General features: G+C 35.5%; 1 protein-coding gene across 1 annotated transcript in view; it reads left to right on the top strand.

Annotated features, from left to right (window-relative positions):
- Dark (Death-associated APAF1-related killer) overlaps positions 1–23,934 on the top strand; it is an 86,197-nt gene that overhangs the window by 5,109 nt on the left and 57,154 nt on the right. The window contains 1 exon segment of the mRNA XM_072524113.1: positions 23,470–23,672. Within this exon segment, the coding sequence (XP_072380214.1) occupies positions 23,470–23,672 (203 nt within the window).

Below are 23,934 nucleotides of genomic sequence, written 5' to 3'. Positions count from 1 at the left end.
ATTCTGCCATATAAGTACTATTAGTTTATGGATTACTGCAGAAAGTTGATCACCACCTTTTTTACACATTTCGGAACAGATTTCATCGATTCCTGAGGCTTTATTGTTTTTGAGTTTTAGGATGGCATTTGACACTTCTTCTCTTGTTGGGTCTTCACTATGTAGTTGACGTTGTAGATTTTGTGGATTCTTACGTTCCACGTGTAAATTTTTAAATCATTATCTTTATTTCGTTTGCGAGTTCGTCGTAGGTTAGACAGTCTGGTTTCTTTCTTTGTAGCTCTTATAACAAAAGGTTTTTTACAGGGTTGGGTAGTTAACCCAACGGCAAACCCCCACTTCGGAGGGCCATTTCACCCGCTCTCGTTAGTTCCAACTTTCCACCCGGGTTGGATACCAGATCTCCAGTTGGGTTGCTCGGTTTACAGGGGACACCAGCGTGAAGGTGAGAGTAGGATTTGAGTGGAAGAGGCTAATTGGAGTAAACTCCATGTTTTGTGGTAATGCGCCACTGTTGTTTATATTGTTAAAGAAGGAGGTGATGTCTCAACACTTTCATTATCTAATAGTTGTAATTCTGTAGGTATCTCGTCAAGATCACGAGACTTCCTTCGTTTCCTTTGGTCGATGGTCCTTTGCACTTCCTAAACTGGAATCGATGGGCTCTTGTCCCTTCTAAATATTAATTCGTGGTAGATTCTTTGATCGCTTTTAAACAATAGTTTTATATCATTTTTCTATTCGGCAAAGTATAACATCACTGAATATTCTACTATCAGTGTCTCACGATATACTTTTCCCCTCTTTAGTACTTATCATAATTACGTCGAATTTCTACGCGAATCCCAGTTTTTCTTGAATGACTAATTTCCTGATCAAATATTGTTATCTAATAATAAATCTACTGTGCATAACGGATGTGTAGGTATTTTAGGAAACATTTTGTAATTTCTTGTAGTTGTGGTTTGTATATCAAGGACGTGTTAACCACATATATGTTTGCAATTTATTATTGAATTAGATACAGACCATTTGCTAACACCGAATAATATCTGCCAACACCGACTAATTTGTTCTAGTAACATCTAATAGTAGATATTTTCTAGTCTTAAAATAGGGTGATTTTATTTTTTATACATTTACAGTACTTTTTTTTACTTTGTATCTTAAATGGTGTTTTTGTTGAAGCTATTGTATTCTTTTATTTTTATAATTTGTTTCAGTCATATTGATAATTTTATAGCTCAGTAAAATAAGCTGAAAAAGTAGCTTGTTGTAGGTGAATTTAAAACAAAATTTTTGAGACCAATCAGTTGACCTATATACAGGATGTTTCAAAAAGGTACGTCATAAATTAAATCACGCATTCCGGGGACAAAAATAAATTGATTAAATCCAACTTACCTTAGTACAAAAGTGTACACAAAAAAAGTTCAGCCCTTTGAAGTTACAAAATAAAAATTGTTTTTTTGCATTATCTCCTAAACTACTTGACATTTTGTAATAAAAATGGACACGTTACTTTCTTGTTCTGACAGCATTTTTCATACAAAAGAAACAAAAAAATTTAAGCGCACAGAAAATTTTTAAGGGCGGTACAGCCCTAAATCCCCCCAAACTTTTGAGTACGTTCAAATCAAATGAATTTTGTGGCATCATTAGTTTAACACATTATTTTTAAATTTTTTTTGCGTCTTTTATCACTTTTTTCAAAAAACAGTTTTGATTGAGTTACGGCCCTTTTCATTAACCTTTAAAAAATTAAGTTCAACTAAATAAATGGCTTAAATGAATTAACAAGTATAAAAAATGTCTATAACCTCTATAAATATGATATTACAATAAATGTTCAAAATGACCCCCATTTTCTTCAATACACATTCGGTATCGTTTTAATAAGGAAAACCGAATGCGCTGAAAAATCATATTTTTCTGACGAAATTGATTTGCAGCCTCAATTATTCTAACCCTCAATTATTGTTCGTCCTCTATTGTTACAGAATACACTTTCTCTTTCATAAACCCCCAAAAGCAAAAGTCCATGGAGTTAAGACCTGGACTTCTGGGTGGCCAAGAAATAGGTGCGTCACGACCCCTTCCAATCCACCGACCAGGATACTGCCTGCAAAGGTATTCCCGGACTTCATTACTGTAATGCGGTGGAGCGCCATCTTGTAGAAACCACATATTTTGTCTTATTCCACTATTCACTTCTTCCAAATATTCTTGTAAATCGTTTGCCAAGAACTGCAAATAATTATCACCATTTAAATTGTTGGGAAGAAATACTGGGCCTATTAGATTGTTATCCACAATTCCTGCCCAAACATTAACTTTGAAATTCCTTTGGTGATGAGTCGCTTTTTTGGCGTGAGGATTTTCGTCGGTCCAAATGTGCTCGTTATGATGGTTTGTTATTCCATTTCTACTGAAGGTAGCCTCGTCGATAAACAAAATATTTTTAATAAAATTAACATTTCGGGTGTTTTCCATTAACAACCAATCGCAAAATCCAATCCTTTTAGGATAATCTTCAACCAATAACTCTTGAACCGTTGTTAAGTGATAGGGTTTAAGCAGCTGATCCTTCAAACGCCTTTACGTGAGCAACATTTAGTTGAGCAGCTATTACCCTTGTACTTGTTCCAGGGACTTCTTCAATGATTTCTAAAATGAACTTTGAAAAATTAAAGGCAAATATAGAGCACAATTTTAATAATCAAATCTTGCCCAAGTACTTTCGCTTTCTACAGCATCATCAGGGGCATTTCGTCAAATTTGGGCTATCCAACAAGCGCAGAATGTAATAAACATGAAATTGAAACATAAATTGTACATAACACTACACTAGAACAAGGACAAACAGTTTAAAATTATTTAAAAAGATTCTACGCTACATTCTTGTCGGCAACAGGAGAGAGAATTCGAATTCTAACGTAAATGAACGAACAATTAGAAATTAGACGGAGGCTTGGAGAAGCAAACTTAAGCAGTCGCAGACCTGTACAACTTCTCAGGCGCCATCGAATTACGCGGCTTCAGTTTGCCAAAAACCATGCTCATTTTACTGTAAATAATTGGAGGCGCGTTTTATTTACCGAGTAGTTCAGGTTTACTTTGCAGTCTCCAGATGGCCGTGAGAGAGTATGGCGAAGACCACATGAGCCTTTTGCAGAATGTACCTTCAGTCTATCAAGGGGGCTCAATTATGGTGTGGCCTGGTATTTGTCTAGAGGTACGTACAGAATTGTACATCGTTCCGAGAGGTTCCATAACAGCTGCCAGATACATTGATGAAATTCTCCAAGATTTTGTTGTGCCTTATGCTGGTTTTGTTGGAAATGACTTTGTTCTGATACCAAGCCTCACAGTGCGAGAATCACTCAACAGTTTTTATATGAAGTAAACATTCCTGTAGTGGATTGGCCAGCATTGAGTCCAGACGCAAATACAATCGAACGTGTTACACCACCCACCCTCCCTTTTTATTATGTTATATTTCATTGCCTTTAGGAACCTGGCGATACTGACATTTTGTCTCAAATTTTGGTATGAAATTGTATTGACAATGTAGAGCCTACGAGGTCTGACTATTAAATAACGAGGCTGCTTATGAAAAAGAGTTTTATTTTAAAAATTATTCTACAATCGAATGCGCTTCATTAATATATTCCCCTTCCCTCGCCACACACCGTTGCATTGGTTTTTTCCATTGGCCAGAGCAATGCTGGAAGTCTTCGTTTGTTAGGGCTTTTTCGCTTCACCTCTTCCATCGACTCGAACCGGATTCCTTTTAAGGCAGACTTGATCTTCGTAAACAGGAAAAAGTCACAGGGTGCTAAATCAGGCGAGTACGGCGGATGTTCGAGCACTGGAATGCCTCTAGCGGCTAAATAACGCTTCACAGACAGCGCGTTATGGGCAGGTACGTTGTCCTGGTGCAAGATCCACGTCTTGTTTTTCCGCAACTCCGGCCGTTTCTTACGAACTCGCTCTCACAGCGTTGCCAAAACTTTCAAATAGTAAGTTTGGTTTACAGTTTGACCCCCTGGAACCCATTCAGTCATCACGATGCCGTTAATGTCGAAAAAAACGATTAGCATGGCTTTAAATTTTATTTCGACATCCTTGCTTTTTGCATTCTTGGCGATGCAGGAGTTTTCCAGTGCATGGATTGTCGCTTAGTTTCAACATCGTATTTGAATATCCAGGTTTCATCGCAAGTGATGATGTTGTCCAATAATTCAGGCTCTTCATGTAACCTTTCAAGAAAATCTGAGCAGATCTGTTGGCGGACGAGCTTTTGGTTAGGGGTCAAATTTTTTGGGACCAACTTCGCACGGACTTTGTTCATGTTCAGTTCATCATGTAAAATTTTTCTGACAGTTTCTTTATCGGCGTCTCAGCAATCATCCGAATGCGCATACGACATGATCTCCGCGCACAATTTCATTTATTTTGGTCACTGTTTGCGGAGTTGAAAGAGACCTTAAAAAGAAGAAAGAGTTAAGGTCGACCTGAATGTTGGTCATCTTCGGCGCTCTCTCGGCGTTCAGAAAACCTTTTATACCATTCGAAAACACGCGCACGAGATAAAAAATTCTCACCATAGGCCTCTTTCAATAAATTATAGTACTCAGTTGAAGTTTTTTTTAATTTAACGAGAAATTTCACATTAATCCGTTGCTCATGTTTTTCGTCACACATTGTTATCGGCACGAGAAAAAAACACGTTTCTTTCTAACCTATACAGAAAAAATACTACTACAGCTACAAAAACGTGTTTTCGTACTGAAAGAGTAGACAGTAGACACTTCCAGCTATCCAATGCTGCATTCGTTTCCCACTCTTGCTTTCTAGGACGCCTTCTGCGCGCGCAGTCTCCTTATTTAATAGCCAGACCTCGTATGTGCGATCCATCATTTTTTGCGGATGTTGTTTATACGGATCTTCAAGTAATACCAACCTTAAAAAAATAGATAGAGTTCAATATAAATGTCTTAGACCTTTCATCGGTGGGATGATATTCTCGTCAGTGAATTCAATATTGGTAGAATGTAATGACTTTCTTTTGGATTTACGCCGTCAGTTATTATCGAAAAAAAATTTGTTAAAACTAAAAGCCCGGGAGTCAAACATGATCAACACATTAAGTCATATTGTGAAAGAAAACTTAACAGACCAATATTGGAAACTAAAAAATTTTTCCCCGGTCGTACAAGCATTTCTGAGACCAGTGGAGTCCAAAATTTGTTTGGTAGTAACAAATTACAATACATGTACACCATACTCTTTAAATCTATAATAAAAACACGCATAATTGTAATACCCAAGTATACTGAATCTCATCAAATAAATCACATCCTCCTAAAATCCATACTAGGTGATTTCTATAACAAAATTCTTATATTTACAGATGGATCTAAGACGAAGGAAGGTGTTGGTTGTGGTGTATTTATCCAAAATACAAACCAATTATTGATATATAAATTACCACCTGTTTGCCGAGCTTTTGCAATTATAAAAGGTGTTACCTGGTTAACATCCAATAACATACTCGAAGGAGTAATATTAACTGATTCTAAATCTGTATTAGACTATAAAAAATACAAAATTTGAAGGAATGAAGTGTCATGTTGTTTAAAAAACATGATTGCAAATTTAAATATAACATTTATTGTGGTGAGAGGTCATGTAGGTATACCAGGGAATGAAAAAGCTGACACTCTAGCTAAGGAAGTAGTACAGAATGGAGTCTTTTACAATATTTATACAGTAAGGGATATATTTAACTCAACAAAAAATATTTATTTATCGTATGGCAATTACAACACATTTAGAACAAATACACAAACACTAGTAATATAGGTATTTGACAAACTTTAAATAGTTACAAACAAACATCAAGTGTATTTATATAATTAATTGACTCTGAAGTTGCAAACAGGAAGTCTTCAGGGCTACCATTGTAGGATCTTGAGGGACACTCTTGAATAATGTGGTCGATGGTTTGGTTCTCCCCACAGTCCCATTGAGGAGACGGGTTCTTTCCCCATTTATGTAGCATGTATGCACATCTGCCATGTCTGGTTCGGATCCTATTTAGAGTGGACCATGTTTTGCGTGGAAGATCAAAACCAGGTGGCTTGTGGGTAATGCAGGGCATGTTATTTTGCCATTCGTTCCATTCTTGGGACCATGCATTCGTGATGTTGAACTCCTCATGTATCATTCTTGCCGTTTTCATTGGTGGTTTTCTAGAACGGAGACGGGTATTTCGTGCATCCTCGGTATCTTGGTGGATCGGCAGGTTTATATTGTTCATGATCTTTTTGTATTCACGTGTAAGTGCGTCGACTCGTCGTAAATGTGGAGGTGGGATGTGACTTAATACTGGAAGCCATTGGATGGGAGTTGATTTAATTGTACCAGCTATCATCCTTATAGTGCTGTGCAGCTGATTGTCGACCTTTTTTACGTGTGGACTGTGTAGCCAGACTGGAGCACAATATTCAGCGGTGGAGAAAACAAGGGCTAAGGCAGTAGAGCGGAGAGTGGAAACCGATGCTCCCCAGGTGGTACCGCAGAGCTTCTGTATAATGTTATTTCTTGTACTCAACTTTTGGGCAGTTTTTGTTAAATGCTCTTTAAATGATAGCGTTCTGTCTAGTGTTACGCCCAGGTACTTCGGTGTTTTGTTGTGGGTAAGTGTGGTATTTTCAAACCGTATGTTGAGTTCCTTTCCAGCAAGTTTATTGTTCAGGTGAAAGCAACTAACTTCTGTTTTGGATGCATTTGGTTGAAGTCGCCATTTGCGAAAATATTTGCCCAATATATATAAGTCTGCCGTCAGAACTTCTTCAGACGTTTCTAGTATTCTGCATCGTGTAGCGAGGGCCCAGTCATCGGCGTATCCGAACTTTCTTGACTGTGTTTCCGGCATATCTGCTAGGTATAAGCTAAATAGTAGTGGAGAGAGCACTGACCCCTGTGGTAGGCCATTCTTAAGTTTCTTTGGTAGCCTGATATCTGTGCCCATCACTACTTGAAACATTCGGTCGTTGAGCATGCTATCTATTAGGCGTGCTATTGGTTTACAGGGGATTGCACGGAGAATTTTGTATATAAGGCCCTCTCTCAAACAAAAAATAAAATAAGGCTGAAATGGGAACAGCAATATGAGAATATTGTTGAAAACGCGCAAAATACGTATTTCCAGATACACCCCAATTTACCACTTCCACTCCAATACATATACAATTACTCGACTACCAAATTCTTCTCGGCAAGTGTCATCATCATCATCACTGGCTCGACAACCCTTTTTGGGTCTTGGCCTGTTCCAGGATTCTTCTCCATTCTGATCTGTTTCGTGCTTTTTTCTCCAGTTTTTTTATTTTTAAGGTTGTTATATCATTTTCTATTTGTTCTAAGTATCTCAGCTTCGGTCTTCCTCTTGTTCTTTTTCCTACTGGCATCTGTTTGAATATTTTGTTTGGTATTTCACCTTCTGTGAAGAAGATGCAGATTATATGCTTAGAAAGCTCAAAGATGAATACGAAAAATGGGGGATGAGTATGAATATGTCTAAAACAGAATATATGCGAATAGGGAATGAAGACGAAGACCCGGATTTGGAAATTAGACAAATGAAAAGGTGCTACGAATACAAATATTTGGGAAGTATTATCTGCAGTAAAGGAACAACGGAACGAGATATAGACTATAGAGTGCAACAAGGCAGGAAGAGTGTTCAAATTCTGAATTCGATACTTTGGTCCAACAAAGCTACTATGAGAACTAAAATGACTATCTACAAAGTAATTGTAGAGCCCATTCTTACATATGGAGCAGAATGTTGGCAAATGACAGTAAAAGGAAAGAAAAAAGTTGACACGGTTGAAATGGACTACCTAAGAAGAGCTTGCCGTATATCAAGAGTAGAACGTATACCTAATTCTGAAATTAGAAGAAAAACAGATAGAGTACATACAACTTCTGAAAGAATAGAAACTAGACAGTTAATATGGTATGGACACGTACAGAGGATGGACGACAACAGATGGCCAAAAAGAGCTATGGAATACAATCCAAGTAATAGAAGGAAACGAGGAAGACCAGCCAAGTCTTGGATACAAGGTGTTATTGAAACCATGAAAGATAGAGCCATTGATGAAGACACCTGGAGAAATAGAAAAAGATGGCGATCGAAATGCGGGAAGCGGCAGAAGCTGTAGGATCCCCGCTTATATATATATATATTTCACCTTCTTCCATTCTTTCTACATGTCCTATCCAACCCAGCCGTCCTATTTTAATGAATGTTATAATATCCGGATCCTGGTGTATTTTGTATAGTTCAGAGTTGTATCTTCTTCGCCATATTCCGTTTTCTTTTGTGCCCTTATATATGTGTCGCAAGATTTTTCTTTCGAAGGTGGCTAACAACGTTTCCTCTCTTTTAGTGTCCAGGTTTCTGAGCCGTATGTGAGTACCGGTCTTATTGGGGTTTTATATATTTGGCATTTTGTTTGTCTTGCGACATTATCTGATCTTAGTTGGAAAATGGGAACAGCAATATGAGGATATTGTTGAAAACTCGCAAATTACGTATTTCCAGATACACCCCAATTTACCACTTCCATATACATATACAATTACTCGACTACCAAATTCTTCTCGGCAAGTGTATTTCGCCTAAAAATGAATCATGGTCGATTTCCGTCGCTATTATTTAAGTTTTGGCATATTACCGACACCATCCTGCAGTTTTGATATAGTTCTTAAGGCCCGTTTTCACGCTACGTCTTATTGTACGTTTTGTTGGATAGGACAAATCCTATACAATAAAACGTGGCATGTAAACAGCAAAACGTACGTCTTGTCGAATCGAAATGAAATCCAAGGTCAGATCGTAGAAATGATGGGAGAAGCATAGTTTTGCGAGAACTGATAGGATAAAACGTTACGTGAAAATACATATTCAGACAAGTCGTCCGATACCGATCTTGACTTATTTGACGACTAGTTCCACTGCAGTTCGTTTCATTTTTCCCAAAAAAAGCCTAATAATGTCAGATTTGCCTCAATGCACCCACGATTTTCTTGGGGAATTTATTGAATTGTATAAAAGTTTTTAAGTAGTTATGTTTTAAAACGAAGTAGATTGCATTACAGGTTTCAGGAATTATTTGGCTTAACGCTGGTTTGGATATTATGATTGTTAACTCCAAGTCCTTGACGCTGCGTCCTGTTGTAAGATATCTGAGAGTTGCTGTGAGTCTTTCATGGGGTGTAATGGCTTTTCTCATGAGGTGTCTTATTTCAATATGTATGGTGTTACCAACTCTAGCAATTGACAATAGGCTGAGGTGTCCATTCGCAAATAATTGCTTCAGTCACCTGGTTCGCCTCTTTTAGTAACGAGACGTGGGAATACTGGCTTCTTTTTAGAAGCCCACTCTCTTGACCATCTTGTCTTTTCCTTCTTCATCCCCTTTTTCCTCAGTCGTAGTATCTTTATAGTTGAAAAAATAAAAGAAAGCAGCCGTGTTTCCTCCATAATAAAAAAAAAAACACTAAACAAACTTCACACAACTCAAGACTCTGAATTAGAAATGAGGTAGAAAACGGAAGGAAAAACGTAGTGTGTATACACTGGACAAAACGTACATTTTGTCGTACTTTTTATATGACCCACAAAACGTACAATAAGACGTAGTGTGAAAATGGGCCTTTACGCAGATTTTAACCATATTTTCTTTGGATGCAACAAATATTTACAAAAATCTAATAAATTAATTCAAAGACTTATTGAAATGAAATATTTTCTTATGTTAAGTCTATCAGATATTTTGTCAACTGCTAAAAGAGAAACCTTAGAATTGGTAATAAATTTTATTAAAGATGTAAAAGTAGAAATATAAATTAGTATCACTTCAGTGATTTATACATATATCTAAAAAAAGTAACAAACAAGAACAAAAAAAATATCTTTATACATAAATAAAACATTCTGTTGCTGATGAACTTGTTTCCGTGCAATATCTTTCACACAACGGTGTGTCAACTTAAATATGAACATTATTAGTTTCTTTTCTTAGACATTTATTGTCATCTTCACAGCAGACAAAATCAATCGTAAACTTCTAGAAGAAATGAAATTTTCAAAATATATTGCATCATTTTTATTCATGGGATGCACTCGATTCCGCGAAATTAAAAATATAGATAAGACGTTTTTTTATTATGGAAATAGAGTGTTGGATGTTTTTGTTTTATCTTAATTTGTTATATAATTTATTAATCAACTAATATTTGTTTTTACACGCTACAATGAAGGATTGGAGGAAGTTGGTAGGTTAATAATTATGTATCACATATTCTGCTTAATAATTAAACATATTATCACATTTTATCTATTTCTATATATTTATAGTAATAATACTTGACTTATAAAAACTCATTTTTTCTGGGAAATACACGATAAACCTCGAATTAAATATTTGCAACAAGTATTTCGAAATTAGACGAAAATCTTTACTGTCGTGCAACTTTTCCACGCTTGGAAAAAGATTATAATTACTGTTTAATTCACCTGCCTTGTATTGGTAATTTCCCTCTCTATCAAGTGTACAAATTGCCTCTACATTTAAAATTCCTTATATATTTCGCAGCCACGATTGTTGTTTCAACAGTTGACTTATCGAATCTACTTCTCAGGTTCTGGAGCCAAAAAATTCTTCTTCCTCCTGGTCCTCTTTTTGTACATATTTTACCCTGACGAGCAAGTTGTAACAAGGCATTACATATTCTAATTTGCGCTCTTTGATTGCACGAACGATCTCACATTCCCTACCCATTCTACGTATAACCGCAACATTAGTCACCCGGTCCACCCATGAAATTCTTAAGAAGCGCATGTAACAACACATCTGGAAGGATTCAAGCGTTTTTAAAGAAGCTTCAGAACATTTCAATGTCTCTACTACGTTCAAAAAGGTAGAACATCAACAATCGAGTTGGAAATTTACAGAAACCAATCTTGTGCTTTTCATTTCAGGCATTAAGGCATTTCAAAGGGTGTTGAAGCACGAAAAATTTTAAGACAACGTATAGCGTTGCGTACAAGGGAGTGCGAAAAGACAACGTATGGCTAAAACGATACAACTTTAACCAGACGTCATCACGTTTATAAAAATTGGAAGACTGCGCTGAATGGGTCAAGTAGGACCGATGTAGGAAGATAGCCCTCAAGAAGATCAAGCCGGGCACCAACGGGAATAAGACCCAAAGGAAGATCTAGCATTTGGATTGGAGTGGCATCTTCGATTTGAATATAACTACCTTTCTACCAAAAGATGACCAAGCCAGTTTCATTCTTCTGTTGATTTCTGGGAGTAAGGAGCCAGATTTATGTATTAATTGTCCCAGGTATACATACTCGTCTACTGTCTCAAGTGCAGTGTTATTTATTATTACATCTTGGACATCCACTAGCTCGTTGTACATAGTTTTTGTTTTTGTCAAGTTCATTTTTAGACCAACTTCATTGCTAGCTGTATTTAGGTCGCTTATCAGTTCTTTTAGTTCTGCAGCATTATTAGCAATCAAAACGATGTCGTCTGCAAATCTTAGATGGCTGAGGTATTCTCCATCAATGGATATTCCATTTTGCTGAATATATTTTCTAGAGTTGCAGTGAAAAACTTTGGTGATATTGCGTCTCCTTGGTGGATGCCTCTGGTAGTGGGAAATTCTGGAGTATTTTCATAAATTTTTGCCTTACCTTTTGCTTGTCTATATATTTGCTAAAGTCTCTATGTACGGTTTGTCAATGCCTTAGTTGGTCAAAGCTTTTATTACTGCCTTGGGATATATAGAATCAAAATCCTTCTCGAAATCTATGAAGGTTAATGCTAGCGGTATTTCATATTATTTAACTCTACTCATTAGTTATCGAAGTTAAAACCAAAAAATTCAAAATTCTTTAGTTGACCATGAACTTTACAAAGAACTTTTTTTTAAAATATCACACCTTTATCATTCTCACAGGAAGAGCAATGACCGGACTGTTTCTTTATTAGCTGTTATCGATTTTAATTGTCGATAAAAGATAAAATCACTCATATGGATTATGGCTATTATGAGAATACAGACAATCTCTTTGTTTAATTTCATATTTTTAGAATTTACCTAAAATAATGCATTGATTATCCTACCATCAGTGTTCTTAATTGTTTATTGTTGTTATCTCTTAGAATTTCTCGGAAATAATCGTGAGGCTCATGACATTTGACGACTTGATCTATTCGGCTACGATAAGTCAATAATCTCTTCGAACAACGTATATTTTAATTGCGAAAACTTTTAGGTCACATTTGGCGAGCAGGAGATGAAGTAGTGAAATAGGCAATGATAGAATGGAATCCAGGACGAAGAAAGAGAAGGGGAAGACCAAGATCAAAGTGTCTGCAAGAAGTTGAAGAAGACCTCCATAATATATCGTCAAGAAGATAACATAAACAAAAGGGACTGATCCACCCAAGAAATAGGATATAGAAAGCATTCGCGGTTTAACCCCTTGCTGGGGTGTATAGCCATTGTATGTATGAACAATTAATTCAATTTTGAGAGGGCTAAAGATCTGCAAGAGTCTCTTCAGTAAAGTCCAGCTTCAATTAAAACATTTTGGATATGTCACGAGATAAGACACAGACAATCTGTGAGCAACACATCGTTCAGGAGGAGGTAGAAAGTGGAAGACCATGGATTGACCAGATCGCAGAAATCTGCATAAGATTAATGCGCGAATTAATAGAAATGATCAGAGACAGAAATCTATGGAGATAGACCATACACAACAAAACGTCGCCACTATATTCCTTCCAGGAGGTCAAAACTGAAGAGAGCTTAAAAGACAATAAGGAAAAATAAACATATTGATATAGACAAAAAAACCTTGTTAAAAATCATGACGTATACTAAAGAAACAAGACCTTGGATTCCCAATTTGTATGTAATTCCTAGAAACATTTCTAGTTATGAAAAAATCCTGGTATTTTGTTAGGATCAATTGGCCAGTATGTTGCCTTTCATAACTAACACAAAATTAATAATGGAAACTTTCTAAAATGGGCTAAAATCATCCCCATTTTAAAACTATGAAAAACTAGTGATACACTAAAAATTTTTGTATGATTGCTATATAATAAAATCAATCAAACAATACTCCAACACATACCTGTGGAACAAGCGAGAACACTTAATAATTGAGACCATCAGAAAAAGAGGAGAATGAATGAGGAGAATTCTTCAATTCAATCTAAAACTCGCTGGTGTCTCCTTTTCGCTTTGAGTATGTATATTACCATAAAAAATAAAAACAAGAGGACTATAAATAAAATATATTTATAGAAAGTAAACAGAATAATAACATACATACAGAAGATTATAAGTACCAATTAAAAACACTCGTGATAAAGATCAGGCTGATGCAGACGACTGGGGCCTTGTTACAAGCCATAAAGGATTAGAAACTACTTAGCAAATTATAACAAATGATCTGGCTACTATAAGTAGCGTGCTTGCGTTTAAACAAAAGGGCCCACTACCAATCGGAAATCTGTTTTCAAGACCGATTCCTCAGCTATTCCAACCATTGCCGGAATGCCATCTTCAATATATTGGATCAGATTGAGGAAACCAGCTTGTTGCCGGTTCAGAGTTTCGTTTATGGTTGCTTGTATGCTATATCATACGCTCCAGGACTTTGAAAGGGTTGCATAGCAATGAGATCGGGCGATAGCTTTTAGCTTCCGATGGATCTTTTCCAGATTTGAGTACAGCGGTGACATGAGATTTCTTTCACAGTTTCGGGATCTTCGTGTACATGCAATTGTTGATTAAGTCTAGTATCCATTGATTTGTGACTGGGTCGAACTGTTTGATTTGTTCATTCCTTATGTCACCAGGGCTAGCAGCTTTGTAATTTTTTATGGTCAGGACTGCTTCACGCAATTCGTCGAGGGCGAACAAGTAGTAGAACACAAGTAGTACCCAAATAAAGCTGAACAATGGCCTCCCACAAGGATCCGCAGACGACTAGGCGCTTCACGCAGAAATGATTTTAGCCCAATGTCACCGACCAAAGTAGCCTGCTTGCATTTAAACAATAGGCTCAATACCAACTTGAAACTGCGTTGGAAACACGTTCCTCAGTTGTTTCATCCATTTCCGGAATGTCTGCCGTGAATGTGAGATATAAGAATAGCCCAGCAGGCTGCCCTGTAGTACACCAGATTTTCTTGGAGAGTGTCTGAAGGTTTCAAGGCCAAACTTATTTTAGAACAAGCAATTAATGTGGGATTTTGCCATTTTTTACGATTCTTATGAGATCATTAAAATATATCACTTTTCCACTAACCGGTCACTATGGAATTTTCATTGTTAAAGCCGTCTTCAAAACCTTCTTCCTCTTTAAGTAATTCTGCTTTTTCATTGGCGTTACCTCTATGGAAGGTTGTCACTCCATCTTTTGCGCGGTCGTCCGATACTTCTGCCGATTGGTGACTTATCTCTTGCTATTTTGACGACACGCGTCTCCTCCATTCTACTTATGTGGTTATTCCATTCTTTTTTTCTATTTTGTGTTCATTCATTTATACACTGGACGTTACATTTTCTTTTAATGTTTTCACTTCTCTTTCGATCTCTCAGTGTATTTCTTCTTGTATATCTTTATCGGTTTCGTCGTCTTCCAATAAATGATGAAGTTTTCCCATCCTAATTTCTACTTCTCTAATTTTTGTCGAAGACTTGTACGAATTTTTAATAAAATCCTCTAAAGTCTTTTCGTTTCTTCATATCTTTTTTGTACTTGTTCGTAAAAGTTAGATGTAAAATATTTATCAACTCTCGAACCCTTCTCTTCAATTTCTGTGTTTTGATCTTCAAAGTCGTTCCACAATTCATCAAGTGTCTGTCTTTTGATGTTTAAGTATTCTCTCTTTCGTTTTTCTTTCCGACGTTTTCGTAAATTATTTAAAAGCTTTCTAATTTCTTGACCTAGCTTTTCTTGATCTAAATATAATCGCTCCATTTCAAACGTATATAAGGCTGACCTAAATTCAACTTTTAAAGTCTCAGCAAGATTACCTTAGACAATACCGAATGAACTTGTCTAACCTTGCTGACACGGCTTATTGTACAAATTAAAGAATGTAATATTATCACTTCTAACCAGAGAGAAAAAATTCTTTATATAAAAAATGCAAATACTACAAAATACTATATATTTGGAATGAATGAACTCTGAATGTGTATAAAAATGACGATTTGTCACGATATTTCCCTATATTATGAAAATCAAATGTTTTAAGAATTTCAAATTGTAACAATCAAAATTATCGAGTATAATTAAAATTAAAATAATTAAGCTATTAGATTTGAATTAGCTGTAGACAAACTATTACTTTGTTAAGTAAAAAAGGTATGCAGAATAAAAATATTTCAATTAAGTATTATTCAATTTGAATCTTAAGTTTCTTTAATAATCTCTTTAATTTATAAAAAAAATGCACTGCTCTAAATGATAATAAATATTCAAAAACTTACAGTTTTATCCCGACGTTCACTTGTATGTACCTTCTTCCTTCTTAGAACTGCAACTGGAACTGGTGAGCTGGATCTCTGGATGCTACTAGATTTTTCTGCTGGAAACTGGATCTCCAAACTGATGGAACAGTAGACTTAAGGACTGCTATTCAGGTTCTCTTGTTATTAAAGGCTCTCGTAAGGCTCCTACCCTTAATTTCGGTGCTTTCTGGTCTTTTTAATTTCCTTTTTTCTTTTCTCCACACTTCGAATTCGATCGTCGATCTTGTACGGAACTGGGAAACAGCTATTTAGGTCGCTAAGGGTCGTCTCCTTCGAAGCTCCAAACCAATGAACGCCCTTTTGATGATGTTTTGTCGAAGGACCAATGGAAAGTTTCGAACATAGATTTGAGGTCGAATCGGTTTGTAAATGCCCCTTTGTCCGCTTCTTGTCGATCGACGATAATAGGTATAATAAAAGTTGAAGTTGTGGAGTAAAAGTGTTGATTTATTGACAGCTACTGGTAATTACACAATATGATGTTCGTTAGGTAACTACTTATGATTGACTATAGTAGACTGCGCTCACATGAGCTCAAATCCCCAATTTATAATCTCACAAATAATTCATACCTCAGCACAGAGGTTATTGCTTCCTATCATACCATACCAACAAACTTTGCTTACCCTACAATTTAATCTACGCCTTAATTGCGACACTTAGGAAGTTCAATTAGAAAATATATTATTCGGCAATTTATTTAGTTGTAGGTAAATGAACTAATTATTAAAATATTATACGATATGGTTTTACAATGTCACTTATACACGGTGAAACTATAATAGATTAAGAAGTTAAGAAAAATGTGAGATTACAAATTAAGGGGTTAATTTGTGATTGAACACCTGTAATTCTTCTCAGTACTCTCATCTCTGCCGTTCCCAGTAGCCTTTGTGTTGAGGCTGTGTCAAGTCTTGTTTCTTAGGCATATGTCATTATTTGTCTTACACTGGCTTTATAAATTCTTAACTTCATCTCAGTGTTAATGTGTCTGTTTCGCCATATAGTGCTATTAAGACATCCTGCCAGTCTATTTGCCTTTTGTACTTGATCTCTCACTTCTTTGTCCAGGTCTCCACAGCTAGACAGTGTAATTCCCAGGTATTTTATTTCCATTACTTGTTCTGATGCCGTCAATTTCTATTTTACATCTGGTTGGTTTGTTGCTGATGACTATTGTTTTAGTTTTCTGAGATGAGATTGTCATATTAAATTCTTTTGCTCTTATGTTAAATATGTGGACCAGTCTTTGCAGACTATTTTCATCTTGGGCTATCAATATTGCGTCGGCTGCGTAACAGAGTATTTTTATTTCTTTGTTTCCTATTCTGTATCCTCTTCCTTTGTTAACGCTTTTGATGATTTCATCCATGATCAAATTGAAGAGTATGGGGCTCAATGAATCCTCTTATCTTATTCCGCTGTCTATTTCTGTAGGTTCTGTAAGTTGTTCATCTATTCTGACTTTCATTTTCTTGTTTTGGTAGATGTTTTCGATAGTTTTTATATTATTTAGGCGAATTTCTCTATTATACAGAAGATGTATTACATCTTTGAGTCTTACTCTGTCAAACGCTTTCTTTAGGTCAATCAGACACAGAAATGCTGGTCTATTAAATTCTAATGGCCTATGGCATGAAATTTCGCTTTTGATTTTTGGCAACAAATGTGAGACATCTGAAATATGCCTAAAAAATGCCGAATTTAAACTTTCGCATTATAAACGATCACGTGATTACTTACGAGAAAGGAGTGAAAGCGGTGTAAAATAGAACCAGTTAACACAGTACAAAAAAAAAAAGAAAAATAGAATGGAATAGACATATTGATAGAATGACGCAAAGGCTTTGTGGTTTTGTGCTTTAGTAAGTCAATTTCTAGATCAAATTTTTAAAGATATACTTACTAATGCACAATGTACTTGATCTATTCATAAATCTGGATGACAAGGAATTACAGAATGGGTATTTCCAATACTGTGGTGCAAAAACGCATACAATCGGAAAAACAATTTAATTACGAACTTTGAATGGCAGAGTAATTAAACAGGGACTCTGAAATCCCGTATTCACTTATGTATAACCAATTCAAGAGATTTATAATAGTTGGTATTTAGATTTTACTCGACATACATATTAATTTTGCTTTATGTTGTACATCAAAATAATAAAATTTCCCAAATGCGTACTCATCAAATAATATGTAAAATATATATAATTATCGCCTTAGACAACAAACAATAGATGAGTAATGTCTACTACTCTCAGTTTTAAGATCTTATGTAATTTATAATGTTTCTAGAATTTTGGGTGTTTGTTTAAACATTTAGCACTAATTTCGCGGAGGAGTAACAAAGATCCTTGAAGAGGCCAATGCTCACTGATCGACTATAAGTCTGTCTACGTCTACCGGTGTACCGGTGATAACAAACAACATCGGTTATTATAGTTTGAGTAATAAAATTCACGCTTGTACTTTTTTAGTCAGTCTGGCACTTATCTAAGCCGAGATATTATTAGACATGTATATAAAATAAATCGCGATACAAATATTTGGAAACCGCTATATATTTTGTTTTAATTTCAGATAAAAATAAGTCTCGCGTACCTGGCCACCTTTGTTTTATAAAAGTAATAATAAAAACTAAAGTAAAAGTAAATAAATTGAAAAGAAAAGTATTTTAAAAGTGCGTAAAATATTTAATTCCTAGCTGAGTAGTTTCGGCTTACAAAGTCATCTTCAGAGCTATGTTAAAATAGAATAAATAATATAAATAACTAATTTAAATGTTACAATGTTTAACTTACGTCAAAATTTACAAGTACCACTACTATAGTAGGGGAGCACGGTGCACAATGAAGCACAAATTTGTTTTTTATTTTTTCTGTTTTTGCATGTAGGTATATCAGTTTGAAATGTGTTTTAAAAGATGCCCTTCGGTACTATGAACAGACTTATAATAGCATCAAAAACCTTATTAACTATTTTGAGTAATAATCAATTTAAATTAAAAAAAAAAATGTTTCATTGTGCCCCACTACTTGGCCACAATGTAACGTACATACTGGTACAATGTAACATACGGTATGGTGGAAACGAAAGGAATAAATTCGTTATTTCGTAAACCGGAGACTTTAAGGAAACATCCTGAAACCCGTCGATTTTTATTTTTAAATAAGCTATTCGTAAGAATACATTTTTATTTTTGACGTCATCTATGTGAGCGTGATGACGTCATTGCTAAAATTTTTAAATAGAAAGGGGGGTATTGTAATACATCATTTGAAAGGTCTTTTAAATACCTATTCAGCCATATCAATATGTCTGAGTATTTGATGTTTGTAATTGTTTAAAAAAATTATTAAATATTTAATATTACAATAAATATTTATTAAGTATTGATATGATGTATTATTGACACCCAAAAATAAATTTTATAAAGGCCATCACTGGTAATGAAATGTCTTTTTTATCTACTTTTTACCTTTTTAAAAAAACTAGTTACCTTATCAATATGAACATTGATAGTTGGACATTCAAACTTAATTATCTTTCTGTCAAGTGGTTAATAGTATTATTGTAGTAAACGTATTCAACAAGTCTTTGTATCTTTGAACATGAAGCTAACTTAAACGCAAAGAATTGAAATTCTCATAATGATTGGTTATGGAGATAAAACACGTACGCAGAAAGAAGTATGTGCGTTATTTAATAATAAATACCCCCGTCGAGAACCAATTTCACAATCCACTGTAAGCAAAATTGAGAAAAAATTTAGAGAAACGGGTCATGTTAAAGACCTTCCTAAAGGTAGTAGAAAACCAATATCTGAAAACCAACAAGTAGACGTTCTGTTAGCTTTTCAAGATAAACCTCATAACAGTTCACGGCAAGTAGCATTAGATAATGACATGGACCATTCAACAGTTCTTAAACAGCTAAAGAAGGAAAAGTGGCATCCCTACAAAGTAAGTTTAGTACAAGAACTTATGGAAGATGATTTTGATAGACGAATTGAATTTTGTGACATTATAATGGAACGAAATAACAAAGATTATTTTCTCTGATGAAGCTACATTTCTACTAAACGGTCATGTCAAACGGATGCAAGAGTACCGTACTCAATACCCAGAGAAAATTAATGTTTGGGTGGGAATAATAGATATAGGTGTATTGGACCATACTTTTTCGAAGAAAACTTAACAGGTCCTCGATATTTAGAATTTCTTCAAAATTTCTTGCTTCCAGAATTGAACCGGTTGTTTCCAAACAGAAATGATTTGTGGCTACAGCAAGATGGTGCGCCTCCACACTATGCTGTCTTGGTACGCAACTACTTAAACAACGTCTTTCCAAATCGGTGTATAGGAACAATAGAATGGCCGCCTAGGTCACCTGATTTGACTCCTCTTGATTTCTTTTTATGGGGATATTTAAAAAGTAAGGTGTATCAAAATAGACCACAAAATATTAATGAACTGAAAGAAAGAATACTTAATGAGGTTGTTCAAATAACTCCGGAAGTTTTAAAGAATGTTAGAGAAGAGTTCGCGGCACGCCTTTCTCATTGTATTTTAGCTGAAGGTAAACAATTTGAGCACTTAATTTAGGTTTCGTTGTATTTATTGAATAATACTTAATAAATATTTATTGTAATAATAAAAATTTAATTATTTTTTTAAACAATTACAAACTTTAATTACTTAGACATATTGATATAGCTGAATAGGTATTTAAAAGACCTTTCAAATGATGTATTACAATACCCCCCTTTCTATTCAAAAATTTTAGCAATGACGTCATCACGCTCACATAGATGACGTCAAAAATAAAAATGTATTCTTACGAATAGCTTATTTAAAAATAAAAATCGATGGGTTTCAGGATTTTTCCTTAAAGTCTCCGGTTTACGAAATAACGAATTTATTCCTTTCATTTCCACCATACTGTATATAAAAACGACCAAGTTGTACAATAAACCAATGAGATTGCTTTAGAAGTATGCCCAATAAAAGTGCTATGCTATAGTTTTATTCCAATAATAAAAAAAAATATATAAAATCAAAGGAAAAATAATTCAAACGTTGAATATAGTAGTTAGCAAATATTTAAATTAGTGAAGTCGATTCCGAAAGAAATACATTGTTTTTGGCGTTGGGTTGATCCTGCAAAAATCGGGTTTTCCAAAATTATCTTAATGCTATTCTCAGCGACTATTGATACATCTGGAACTAGTGGCTCTACAAAGGTGTTATGTCCTTTTTTCTGAAAACACTTCGAAATCTCCGCTCGTATTCTTTTCTTTCACAACAGGTCCAACGTAGAACTTACTATTATCATCATCATCATCATTGGCTTTTACAACTCTTCGTGAGTTTTTGCCGCGTTTACTATTGCCTTCCATTGATTCCGATCCTGTGCTATTATTTCCCATGGCCTTACTTCCATCTTCTCCAGGTCTTCCCTGACTGCGTCTTTCCACCTTTTTCTAGGCCTTCCTGTCGATCTTCTACCATCTGGTCTTTCCCAAAACACATTGCTAATCAGTCTGTCGTCATCACTCCGTACCACGTGGCCTGCCCATCTTAATCTATTGGCTTTTATGTATCTTACGATGTTTCCTTTTCCGAAGAGAGTCTCTATTTCATTGTTGTATCTGCTCCTCCATTCATTTGTCACGCTGTCCCTGCAAGGACCATATATAATTCGCAGGATTTTGCGTTCCCATACTAATAGCTTATTGATTTCTTTCTTTCTCAATGTCCATGTTTCACTTCCATATGTCACTGCTGGTCGTATTATGGTTTTGTACATTTGGATTTTGGCACGCCTTGAGAGAAGCTTTGACCTCACTAGATGTTGAATGGCAAAGAATGATTTATTCCCCGCCAATATTCGTATTTCAACCTCCCGTTCTCCTGTGTTTTCACTGGTAATTGTTGCTCCTAGGTATTTGAATTCTTTGACCACCTCAAAATTATGATCGTTTATGGTAATGTTTTGTCTTATTCGCTGTCGTTCCTTTTTTGATACGACCATGTATGTATTTAGTTTTTTCTTCGTTTATTTTCAGGCCTACACTTAGTGTTGCTTCTTCAAAGTTCGATACTATATCCTTAACTTCCAGTGTTGTCTGTGCTACTGCATCTACATCATCTGCAAATGCGAGAATAATCTTTGCTCCTCTGGCAGTTATGTCTGGTTTGACTCTGGTATAGATTTTTCGCATTGCATATTCCAATGCTAGGTTAAATAGTAATGGGGACAGCAACTTCCTATTATGGCTGTATTTAATATAAATAAAATGAACTCTTGTGTACGTTACTGCACTAATAACCCTACGTGGTTGATGTGGATTATATGTTTTTTCTAAATAAAAAAAAATTATATTCCACCAGTACATAATCGTTTTTAATGGGTGACCTATCCAGATCTATGAATTTGTCTTCATTAAGAATGAAAATATCTTCAATGGCGTTCAAGTCGTCGTTAGTTTCAATCTTCTTCTTTAGATGAAGACTGAACCTCTTCGAATTTTTTGGATTTCTTCCTAGTGTCCTTATTAAAATGTGTTATTTTTCGTTTGACCATTTCTCTTTTTGATGTTGATACCGCCGTTTTATTGGAAATTGCAGACACTTCTGGAGTACTGGTTGCTATCATAGTTTTTTCTCTTGCTCGACCGTTTCTATTGTTTTTTGTTTTTACTACTCCCTGCCTTTGAAAATCCTCTAAAATCTTTAGGTCCGCATAAGGAAATTTTTACATTACTGATGATAGTAGAAGTACTAGGGTCTTGAGAGTTGTTATTGAAACTTGAGGAGTTGGCATCTACATCGATTTCCATTGTTGAGTTGTTAATTTTCAGCAGGAGCATCACCTGACGATGGGTCCTCTTTTACCTGATAAGTAGCTGGCAAGTCCGCCATTGAACGATCCATCGGTAACGTAATTACATAAATAATCCGCATCGGTGAAAACATGTTTGTCATTTGGGTAAATCCCTGTTTTCTTAAAAGCAGCCGTGAGCCATTCCTCTCTCGTGAGCAATCTTTAGAAAACCAGCAACATTGTAAATATTTGCTGTTTGTCTAGGATACTACATCATCCAAGTATCTATCGCAGCACTGTAATACGTTTTGAATGGCTTAAACACTACAACTTCTAACGGTTGCAATTTTTTGGTGGAATGCGGTGGAAAAGCTAACATAGTCACTCCATTTTCTTTGCACAAATTAAGTGCCTACAATGATAAATTACTTTCGTGATTGTCGCATAATATCAGAGTGGGTGATTGTATGTTGCTTTTTGAGTGGTGGATGAAATGTTCAATAACTTCAACAAATAATACAGAATTTATCCAGCCTGATGGATTTGCCAAGCCAAGAGTACCAGGGTGCTTCCTGCACCACGTGAGGCTTAAAGTGTACACGTGGAAATATCATGCCGGGGGATACAGTTACCGCTCGCTGAGATGAAACAACAGGTTGTCACATTAGTACCCTTCTCAGCACTAGTGCACTTGCTGACCTGCTTAGCTCCTTTTTCAGCAATTATTTTTCGTGTTCCATCTGCAAAGTAAAGATTTTTGTACACTGCTTGCAAATTGTCAAAAAACACTTCTACATTTGCCCTTGTGTGAAAGAAGTAGCTCGGGACAAACTACATCCCTCAGACGTTCTTTGTTTTTGCTCGTACTAATCATTTGTGACGATTCACAGTCGAACGCCTTTTTTATATCGACAAAACTAAAATAATTAATATACTTCAGCATACAATACTTGAATATTAAAAAAATATTGTTTCTATTAGGTGGACGAAGTAAAATTCAAACTACAAGACTTGAGATGGAACCAAAAATTGGTGATACACGGCATGATGGGGTACGGGAAATCCTGCCTCATTCATGACGTCCTGAAAGATGCGAAAGTGAGGGAATATTTCGACAACTATTTATTCTGGGTCAATTTAGGCGATTGTCACAGCAAGGAAGATGTGTGGCAGCCCATGTGGAGGTGAGTAATTCACACGTATAATATATTTATTGCTTTTGGCACCAGTAACTCGTTTTTTATAGTTTATTTTTATGAACGAGAGAGTAATTAGCATAATTTTAACTGGTACCTCCGACCACTCCATGGGCGTGCTCAAGATTAATTGAAAAATTACTTTGAATAATTGTAAAAAATAAATGAATTATTTCAGTGTTATAAAGTGTTATGTGTATGTAAACAAAAGTGACCTCTTTTATCACACACTATATTAGAACTGACTGGC

Source organism: Diabrotica undecimpunctata, chromosome 2 (genome assembly GCF_040954645.1).
Source record: "Diabrotica undecimpunctata isolate CICGRU chromosome 2, icDiaUnde3, whole genome shotgun sequence".
Lineage (NCBI taxonomy): Eukaryota > Metazoa > Arthropoda > Insecta > Coleoptera > Chrysomelidae > Diabrotica > Diabrotica undecimpunctata.
Note: the sequence above shows the minus strand (reverse complement) of the source record. Positions and strands in the feature narration are given on the sequence as shown.